Source organism: Melitaea cinxia, chromosome 23, assembly GCF_905220565.1.
Source record: "Melitaea cinxia chromosome 23, ilMelCinx1.1, whole genome shotgun sequence".
Taxonomy (NCBI): Eukaryota; Metazoa; Arthropoda; class Insecta; order Lepidoptera; family Nymphalidae; genus Melitaea; species Melitaea cinxia.
In genome coordinates this window covers 4,136,714-4,147,783 of record NC_059416.1, presented here as the reverse complement: position 1 = coordinate 4,147,783, position 11,070 = coordinate 4,136,714, and the positions used below count along the sequence as shown (strand labels likewise).

General features: G+C 33.1%; 1 protein-coding gene across 1 annotated transcript; it reads left to right on the top strand.

Moving 5' to 3' along the window:
- The first annotated feature begins 1,967 nt into the window (after positions 1–1,967).
- On the top strand, positions 1,968–10,990 carry LOC123665014 (ornithine carbamoyltransferase-like). The gene is made up of 6 exons (XM_045599376.1): positions 1,968–2,072; positions 3,108–3,256; positions 3,846–3,999; positions 7,784–7,909; positions 8,260–8,430; positions 10,754–10,990. Exons 1-6 carry the CDS (start codon positions 2,001–2,003, stop codon positions 10,928–10,930), a joined length of 849 nt encoding a protein of 282 aa, XP_045455332.1. The 5' UTR covers positions 1,968–2,000; the 3' UTR covers positions 10,931–10,990.
- The last annotated feature ends 80 nt before the right edge of the window (positions 10,991–11,070 follow it).

The following is an 11,070-nucleotide window of genomic DNA, read 5'->3' as shown; positions in this document are numbered from 1 at the left end:
GGTGGGGAGCTCGGGATGTTTATTAAAATAAGTTTATTGTTTCACGTCTGGTTTATTAATTATTAAATTTTCATCATTATTACAGCCTATACAGTCCACTGCTGGACATAGGCCTCCACAAGTTTACGCCAAAAATGACGTGAACTCATGTGTTTTGCCCATAGTCACCACGCTGGGCAGGCGGGTTGGTGACCGCAGTACTGGCTTTGTCGCACCGAAGACGCTGCTGCCCGTCTTCGGCCTGTGTATTTCAAAGCCAGCAGTTGGATGGTTATCCCGCCATCGGTCGGCTTCTTAAGTTCCAAGGTGGTTGTGGAACCTTGTTATCCCTTAGTCGCCTCTTACGACACCCACGGGAAGAGAGGGGGTGGCTAAATTCTTTAGTGCCGTAGCCACACAGCACACTAAATTTTACTGTCGCCTAATATTATGTATCTTAAAAGTATTTAGTAATAAGTAATATCTATATTAGTATATCGTCACATATCTTTTATATATATTTTACACGAGGTACTATGCTATATTAGTATAAAGCGTCTACTTACACACTACAATCCGCTGTCTCGGGTATGGATGCCATGTTGGATTTCAGATGACGTTACATAGCTAAACATGCATTGTCATCCAAACTTAACGTATATACAAAATTTCTGCTCAATCAAAAATGTAGTTGCAAGATTCTACCCCACATACGTACATACATACATGCGTACATGCATACATATGTACATGCATACATACGTACATACGGACATACATACGTACATGCATACATATGTACATGCATACATACGTACATACGGACATACATACATACGTATATACATACATACGTACGTACATACTTACATGCATACATACATACACACGTACATACATACGTACATAGCAAGTAAAATTAAAGCTTTTAAATAATTTTTATCTATTATACAGATGGGTGAAGTTCATCTCTAGTTCGGATCTCCTACTATTACAAATAACGGCTTTATTGTGTGTTATAGTCTAGAATCTATATTTCGCTTTGTCACGTAAAATGGAGAAGACAAAGGAGATTGATATTTGATCAAATAAAAACGTCAACTTTTAACTGACGTACATGTAGGTATAATATATAAATCGAAGGCATTTATTGTATAAAATTTGCTGCTTTGCTTTGTAAAACGTTTTAAAATAATTTCGCGGAAAAATTTCGATGAAACCTGTTAAAAATTCCGTGGAATTTAGAAAATAAAATGATTAAAAAACAGTTTGAAACTTTGAACGAAGTTTTTGAATGACAAGGTGAGTTCGACAGTTCGTTTAAAGTTGAGATGATTGGCCCGAGAGCTTTAACGGTTTTATTTTAAACTGTTTTTATTTCAAGTATAGAGAAATGTTTTTGATTGTATGGTAAAAACTGTCCACATGGAATAGTGACTCTTGCCTAATAACATTTTCAAAAGCATAGGTAATTAGGTGCCTCTTTATTAACACCTTTTATTTTTAAAATTTAGTGAATACCTATAATATTCTTGCAGATAAACGACAACTTTTAACTAAAATGAAGTTCTTAAAAAATATTTTTATAAAACGATTTAAAAGTCAGCAGAGCTGTTCGTGAGTTGTTTTTTTTTTTGTATTTTGTAGTGTTTATTGTTTATACTAGAACTCGGTAAAAATTCTGATTTTAAAGATATTTCCTTGGCGTATAGTTTTTTTATTTGGGAAGGCAATAGATGAAATATACGATAAAAATGTGACCAATTGTGATTGTGGGACGGAGAGGGGTCAAAATCGTAAAATTCGACTGTGAATCGAATATGACGTGATATATGGATGGCCCCCAAATATTAAAATTATAAACAGTAGACGTATAAACCTTGGCGAACATCTATTGCATTTAATATATAGTCACCAGATGACTTATTCGGTGCTTGTCCTTCATAATCATTAATCAATCCATATTAAATTACACCAGATATCCAAAACATTTAATATGTTTTAAAAACTGGACCCATGACATGGTTATGGATGTTTTAGGAAGCGCTTTAAATTTAAAATGTTGCGTAAGAGATACGCATTGTAAACGATTAGTAAGTATACTCTGTTTATATTTTAGGTGTATAGTTAGGCTAGGGGCATCCATTAATTACGTGAGCTATTTTTCGATCAGTTTAAACACACCTATTGTCGCCGAATATAAATAGAGATTGGTGGGAAATAATAAACTGTTTCGGTATACTATACCTAATTTATTTAAATTAAATAAAATTCAATGCGAAAACTAAATGATTTTAATAAGCCATGAGATAGATTTTAGCGGACAAATGAACACTCAAAATATATATATTTTCTGTTTTATCTGTAATCTATACAAATAAATAAAATTAAAGTGTCTGTGTGTAATATTAAAATCACCGCTTTTTACTAAATGCATAGAGATATAAGGTACATGTACCAAAATGACATTTTTTACAATTTTTGTCTGTCTGTCTGTCTATTTATTCCGGCTTAACTTAGGTTTCTTTTATTTTAGAATTTTATTTGTTTTGTAACTTGGCGAACTGAAAAATAACTTTTTTGTTAAATTCCACGCGGACGAATTCGCGGGCATAGCTCTTAGTATTTTATATTTTTTGAAGTTGATGTGAGATTTTCGATTATACCCTCCTCGTTTTAAATGAGTTTTTGTGAGATTTCATTGGATCCCCCCCCCCCCCCCCATTCTGAGCTCACGTAATTAATGGATGTCCCCTAGGTGTATAATTTTTAGCTGGCTTTTTATTCAAATTCAATGTGTTTTGAATTGTAAGTTATCAAATTTTAGTAACTATCCTTATAAGTTAGTAATACTGTTTTCAAGTATTGTGTTCCTATTGGTAAGTATGGTGACCAGATCTCCCTTTGGAGACTGGGTCGGCAATGCGCTTGCGATGCTTCTGGTGTTGCAGGCGTCTGTAAGGTACAGTAATCTCTTACCATCAGGTGAGCCGTACGCTTGATTGCCGACCTAGTGATAAAAAAAAATACGCCGGGGATACGGCGGCACTCACATTACTCAATGAGAACGATTGTCCAAAGATAATGATTGTTAATTTTGAAACTCCTATATTTTCTTTTTATGTTAGAATGTTCTGGCTGGTTCAAAAGTAATGATATTGCAAGAAGTAAATGAGCCGTTTCTAAACATGGCTGTCTCGAAAGCCGCTACATTGCTCGGTGCTTACGATGTCAATATTACGGACAATTTAGTTTGGGAACAAGATTACGTGGGCAGGTATTTTATTTTAATTATCTTAGAAATAATTAATGATGGATTTAGATTTGACTCTTATATGAATAATGAGGCCGCTGTCTAGCAGTGGGATGTTAGAAGAAAATCAATAAATTAAAATACTTAATTTTTACTTTTAATTTTGGCATTGTGGCTACAAGCACTGACTAAATTTCATTAGCGTAGTTGATAGTGATCTTGCTTTTTACGGTCTAGTTTGTAGATTCGATTGCCAAGCGGAGCCTGGATGTACCTAAATATTTTTATGTGTTTGTACATTTATTACAAAAATATATACCTATATATAGGAAGGTATCAGCTGTATCAGACGGCCGCTACCTGAAAGATAGGTATTAAATTGCCTTTCAGAGGACAAGACGACCATGTCTCTCTCGTTACGCATTCACCAGCTTACTCCCCAAAGTCCAGTCCCAAAGTCAAGCGTGCGTCAAGTTTTAATTCAGTCTTGTGGTCTACAGCACACTCGTTTTTTTTTATTTTTTTTCACAATGATATAAACTCTTTGCAATAAAAAGATAAAGGCTATATTTTGCTCGAAACTCCCAAGTAGATGTAATCCAAAACCTTTCAGGATATTTTCCTACATGGCGGATGTTATATTCGTTGCAACTATGACGCATATGTGCGTGCAGAGGTTCGCAAATCAATCAACAGTGCCAGTTCTGTGCATGCGTTCTAGGACTCACGCTAGTATACAAGCTTTGGCTACGATTATGTCTATCATTGTTAGTATATATAAATAATTTTCTTACAAATTTTTAAAAGATGAGAAATAGAATAATATGGTTTAAAGAGTCACGGCATCAAATACCTACGTAACCATGAGATCTCGTGCGTTTGTGTCACCGACATGTTTATAGCAATATATTTGTAGCCACACAGCTGATGTATTGTGCAACAATATAGACATAATTTTAATTCAAACATAATTAAATTTTAAATTTTAAGACTAAAAGTTCTAAGTTTTCACTTCTATAGGCAGTCTCCTATAACTGGCATTTTTTTTTTTGTATAAGACCCTTGCCCTGACTATAATGAGAAAAAAGAGTTATCCAATTTGCTGCTGTCGTTCGAAAGTTATTCGCATACACATACTCGTATTTCTGCGAAATCAGTCATTCTATTAATATTAATCAACCTTGTTACTAAAAAGTCAACATATATTCTTTTACAGTTGACTTTATCTCATGTTTCAAGTAAAGTAATTTTCTTTGAATCGCGTGCGGAATACTAACAAATAAGAAATATAGGGCGTTAAAATATCTCGTTTCGAAGGCAAGGGCCCCGAGATTCGTCCTCTTCTAACTGATGGTAATTGGTCACGTTTTTTTCCATGACAATTTTACGGGATATTTTTTTAGTCGTGATTTAAATAATCAATATGTGATTTGAGCATGTGTAACCTCAATCGAAGGTTGATTTAATTTAACTTGTACCTTATTATATACTATTGTTTTAGTATTTGTCTGACGTAAAAAATTTCAACTTGACCAAACTTGGAACGTTGGTTGTCTTTAAATATATAAACACTGATTAAGTTAATTTTAATTGATTAAAAAAGAATTGTCCGTTAATCCGTAAATTATGGCATACAAATTTCAATTTATGAAAACAACATAGTGTGATCTCACATATTTTGCAATTTAACACGTATAAAATTTTATTTATTAAATTAAAATATCAGTTATGACATTGTATGGTACAGTCTATGGTTGAGTGAGAGATGACATGTGAGGGAAGGTTATGAGAGAAACCAAACCTAATGAAAGTCGATCAAACACTAAATTTATTAAGATTATTTTGAGTATATATATGCAGAAGTACAGACGTCATTTGACGTCATTCGTAGCAAACAAATATCAATTTTATTAGAAATCTGCATAAGAAAAATAACAATTTCGTAATAAATCAGCTAAATTAAAGAGGTTACTAATTAGCAAAACAATCATATTGCTCAATGTGCGTTAACCCGTACAGACATTATTTTTGTTTCATTTTAAATTGCATTTAGATAAATTATATTTTAAATGTGATGTCACAAAATTTTGGACCCCTTCCGACCCCTTGTCACACTTCGTCGACCCCCTTCCCTTCTCTTAACGTTTGACCTTAACTATATGTGGGGATTGAAATTACTAATACCTGATTAACGACAAATAAACAGACATACGATATCTTTATACATACCTATAGGTACTAGCTGACCACGCAAACGTAGTTTTGCCATATATGTTATTAAACCCCCTAATCCCTTATAATTTAGGGGTATGAAAAAGATGTTGGCCGATACTCAGACCTACCCGATATGTATACAAAATTTCATTAAAATCGGTCCAGCCGTTTCGGAGGAGTATTTTAACTAACATTGTGACACGAAAATTTTACATATAAGACTAGCTGATCTCGCAAAAGTTGTTTTGCCATATATGTTATTAACCTCTCCTAAACCCCCCCCCCCTACAACTTAGGGCTATGAAAAATAGATGTTGGTCGATTCTCAGACCAACCCTAAAAGCACATCGAATTTCATAAAAATCCCTCCAGCCGTTTTGGAGTAGTAGATATATGTAACTAACATTGTGCCACGAGAATTTTATATGTATATAAGACTAGCTGATCCCGCAAAAGTTGTTTTGCCATATATGTTATTAACCCGCTTAATCCCCCCCCCCTCTTATAACTTAGGGGTATGAAAAATAGATGTTGGCCGATTCTCAGACCTACCCGATATACCCACAAAATTTTATTAAAATCGGTCGAGCCGTTTCGGAGGAGTTCAATGTTTAACACCATGACACGAGAATTTTATATATAAGATGTAGGGGAACACCGGGCAAGACGGGGTGGTGGGCAAGACGGGGCATCAGGCTTTTCAGGTGATTTAAATTGATCAATCTCATTCGCTCTGCCATCTCGCTACTGGCCACCACGACAGCTCTTAGTCACACGAGTACTAACACGGCGGCTATTCATTTATTTTAGTTATCGTCGAAAAGTAGATTTCGTTTGTTCGTATTAAAATTTCTTATATATACGTTTCGTAGTGCATGAAACTTGTATTTGGTGAATTTTAAGCGGCACCTCGGTTAATCTTATCTACAGTACACTGCAGTAACAGGTAATAACTTGTTTTGTTATGAAACATTAGTCAATTTTTTTTGTTTGAATATTATTTTTGAAACGAATCAACGGGCAAGATGGGGTATCTGATACTCCATCTTGCCTGACACGATTTTGATTATTTATATTTTTTTATATATTGTTTTAGGATGTTTTATATTTAAAAAAAGTCATATATGTTTATAAAAGAAACTGAGGAAGAGGAAAACGGTCAAGGGGAGCACTTAATAAGGCGATAGAAGTTGTTTTGAAGCGAGAAATGGGATATATGTTGGCTGCAAAATCTTTCTTAGTCCCACAAACTACATTGGAATGAAAGGTAAAAAAGGTTAAAAAAGAATGTAAGCCTTTGGGTCCCAGTATTCTCGCAAAAAGAAGAAGAAGAGGATGAGCTTAATGGATTATTTACTAGACATAGAAAGCGGTTTTTTTTTTTTACTTTAGATACTGTGGCAGCACCTCTTACAACAACAGCAACGAGCACTGCAGTTGTTGTTACAGATCCTGCTACTTCAACAGCTGTGACAACTAGTACAACTAAAATTAACACATATTTAAATTTGAGTCCTTCCCCTAGATTTTCTTATTAGCCTAATTTAGTGCATTAGTCAGCCCAAAGCAACTATTGCCTCTTCCAGTGACCAAGAAGACATTAAAAGTGACGAAAAACGCGGTAAAACTACTATCATAACCTCTTTACCCTATAAACAGAAGTTGTTAGAGTTAAGCTAGAAGAATTTATTTAAAAAAATGTGACAGAAAAGTTAAAAAAGCAAAAAAAGGAAATCAGACAGAGAAAAAAGGAGCGAAAACAGAAAAAGGAAGAGAAACAAAACCTATTTCAAGACTAAAGCCACAAAGAAATATAATCCAAAAAACGTATTAGACAGTCGTCTTCTGAAAAGAGTGATGTTGAAACCGAAAACACTCCATGCCTATACTCTACAGGTTTATATTTCGACTCCAAGAAAGGTTGGATTGCTTATTCTTCTTGTGGTAAATGGTTACATTATGGCTGCGCAGGGGTGGATGATAATGATGTCGAAGCAACATTCATTTGCGAGTTCTGCACTCCGGAATAGTCGAGAGAATGGCTATACCCCATCTTGCCCATTAGGCCCACCCCGTCTTACCCGACCTATCGGGCATGATGGGGTGATATGTCATATTTTACATTTTGTTATATTATTAACAATTCTATGGTGCTGTGTTCCTGATTTAAATTTAATATGTAAGATTGATAACTACAAGCCTGATTAAGAATAAATATGATTATGAAACCATGAACCCCTACGATTTCTGGAGCTTTAAACCTTAACTACCCCATCTTGCCCGGTGTTCCCCTACCTAGGTATTACATATACAAATAATATTTTATGTTAAATAAAGGAGGAATTTGGTTCACTAAGGGATTTAAATTTTGCTTACTGTGGATCGCCTCATCCGGTTTTGAACTCCTACCTACTTCTGTGTCCAATGCTTGGAGCTAATATAAAGTTCAAATGTTGTTGTAAGGTATGAAATACAAATAAATATTGTGTAAAGATTTTCTTGGATTCAATGAAGTTATTTATGTATTTGACTTAAAATATTCTTTTTCTGGAAAAAGACTTAAAATATTTTTTTAGGAAAGGGAAGTCTCTATCTACCTAACGTCCTCTATACTATTTATCTATCATCCAGATACGGGAATCGAACCCACCATCCTGGAGAGTAAAATAGAGCCACTGTCAACAGCGATAAGATAACATGATATTACAAAATGTGTAAACAAATAATTGATTTTATTGAAGGACCACCTTCATTTGTTCCATTCATAAAAAAAAAGATTAAGAGAATGATCATATATGGTTTAAATTCTGTAGAAATGCCCCGTAAGTCCACTGCTCTTCAAGGCGAGTGAAGATATGACCACGCGAACTAAAACAGGTCTAAAGGAATGCTTATCGAAAGATCAAGTTCTGAAAGATGCAAGTGTCATCATCGGGGGTCCAGCCGATGCGAAGAAAGTTCACGAGTTTAAACTACATGTTTCGGTAAATGAATGATACTCCACGTATGGTTTCATTCGCGTTATTCTTACTGTTCCCTTTTTAACCGACTTCCAAAAAAGGAGGAGGTTCTCAATTCGACTGTATTTTTTTTAATGTATGTTAACTTCAGAACTTTTGACCGTGTGGACCGATTTCGACAATTTTTTTTTGTAATCGAAAAGTGGTGTATGTCAATTGGTCCCATTTAAATTTATTTGAGATCTAACAACTACTTTTCGAGTTATATCTAATAATGCGTTTTTAATTGACGCTTTTTTCGTCGACCTACGTTGTATTATACCGCATAACTTTCTACTGGATGTACCGATTTTGATAATTCTTTTTTTGTTGGAAAGGAAATATCCCAAGTTTAGTACCATGATAAGGAAACCAGGATCTGATGATGGGATCCCAGAGAAATCGAGTTAAACTTTTGAAAATCCGCAATAATTTTTTACTGGGTGTACCGAATTTGATAATTCTTTTTTTGTTGGAAAGAAGATATCCCTAGTTTAGTACCATGATAAGGAAACCAGGATCTGATGATGGGATCCCAGAGAAATCAAGGGAAGTTCTTGAAAATCCGCAATAACTCTACTGGGTGTACCGATTTTAATAATTTTTAATTTAATCGAAAGCTGATGTTTGTCATGTGGTCACATTATTATTATTTTATTGTGATCTGATAACTGCTTTTTGAGTAATCTTTGATAACGCGTAGTTACTTGACTATTTTTTCGTCGATCTACGTTATATTACTCGTCGATGTAATTGAAGTCGTTTTTTTTTTCGTTTGCGAGCAAACACAATTATTGTATTACTTTTTCGAAAGTTTGGCTTCCAATACGCACAAAAAATATAGTTATTTAAAATCACACACACATACACTAATAAAAACCATAGGTTATTTCAATGAGCCACTTATGATAAGAATACATAAAATATTCCAGGCAATAAAAAATAATAATGTATAATATGTATTGAAATGGTTATAAATATTTGAAGTTAAGGCTGATTGATAAAATTTAAAGCAAAAGTAAAATTTACTATCAAAGTATCTCTAGATGAATTTTTTAGACTATGTCAAATCTGCTTGAAAAAAATACCAAAGTGTTTTTTTCAAGCAGATTTGACATAGTTTTAAAAAATATTAAAAATCAGTTAAAAATAATAAAAAAAGAAACCATTATCATTTAAAACCTATAATTATATTAACTAAAGACATATAATTTGTATTAGACTTTTATTTTAAAAACTAAGTAGACCTGCATATAATTGTGTTTGCAGGAAAACGAAGAAAAACCGACTACAATTATATCGACAAGTAATACAACGTAAGTAGACGAAAAAATAGTCAAGTAAATACGCATTATCAAAGATTACTCCAAAAGTTGTAATCAGATCTCGATGAAATTTAAATGTGGCCACATGATAAACAACGGCTTTCGATTAAATTAAAAATTATCAAAATCGGTACACACAGTAAAAAGTTATGCGGATTTTCGAGAGTTTCCCTCGATTTATCTGGAATCCCATCATCAGATCCTGGTTTCCTTATCATGGTACCAAACTAGGGATATTTCCTTTCCAACAAAAAAAGAATTATCAAAATCGGTTCATAAACGACGGAGTTATCCCCGAATATACATAAAATATATATATATATATATATATATATATATATACAGTCGAATTGAGTAACCTCCTTCTTTTTTGAAGTCGGTTAAAAAAGGAAGACAAAAGTTTTCTTATTTATTATGTTTTATATTGATGAAAGAAGCAAGAATAATGCATACTATTTCTATCTATTTTAAATTGTTTTTATCTTCCAACCCAGAGTTGGAATAGTGGACGAAGTCCTGTCTTTGTGTTACTCAATCATGCCTTAAAGAGCATGTATAGTCATCGCTCCCTGTTGTTATTATGAGTACTTGAGACAAATGTTTACTCTTAGTCATCTTCTTCTTATTTTACAAATTAAAATTATATTTATCTTTAGTAAATTAATTGTTTAATAATAAATTTTAAATTTTGAATCTACCACCGATTTGTAATTTAGTTTCTGCAGAGATGAACCAGGAAGATACTCTGCAATTACTCTTTCAAGAAATCTTAATTAAATAATTTGCTTTAACTATTAAGTTATATTTGAAATAAGTTATAAATTTATTTTATGTCTGTTGTAAATTCATTTCTGGGGTTTCGTTATACATATGGCAACATGCTTGCTCTTAATATTGTAGGCTATGGTATCTACTTACCAGTAGACAAACTGTAAGCTTGTTTGCCACGTTAGTAGTATAAAAAAAATTTCTTTTCTTTGCAGGATATAGAGTCAAATACAAAGAATAAGTGGATATTTTACCATACTGGTCCCCGTGGAAATGAAGTTGAAGACAATTTATTTTCACACCAAAATTCTAGAACATTTGATGCTTTTGAAAATTTTCACTACATATCAGCTGCGTTACTGGCTTATGTGATAAAGGATCATAAATTTTGAGAAAGGTTTTTTAATTTTGTAAAAAAAAATCTCCGTTTATTATTTAAACAATTTGTAATGTTTTTTAAATAATTTAATGTATATTTTATTTTCTAGACATGTATGCCAATTTTTAAAATTTGCCATGAATAAAATATAAA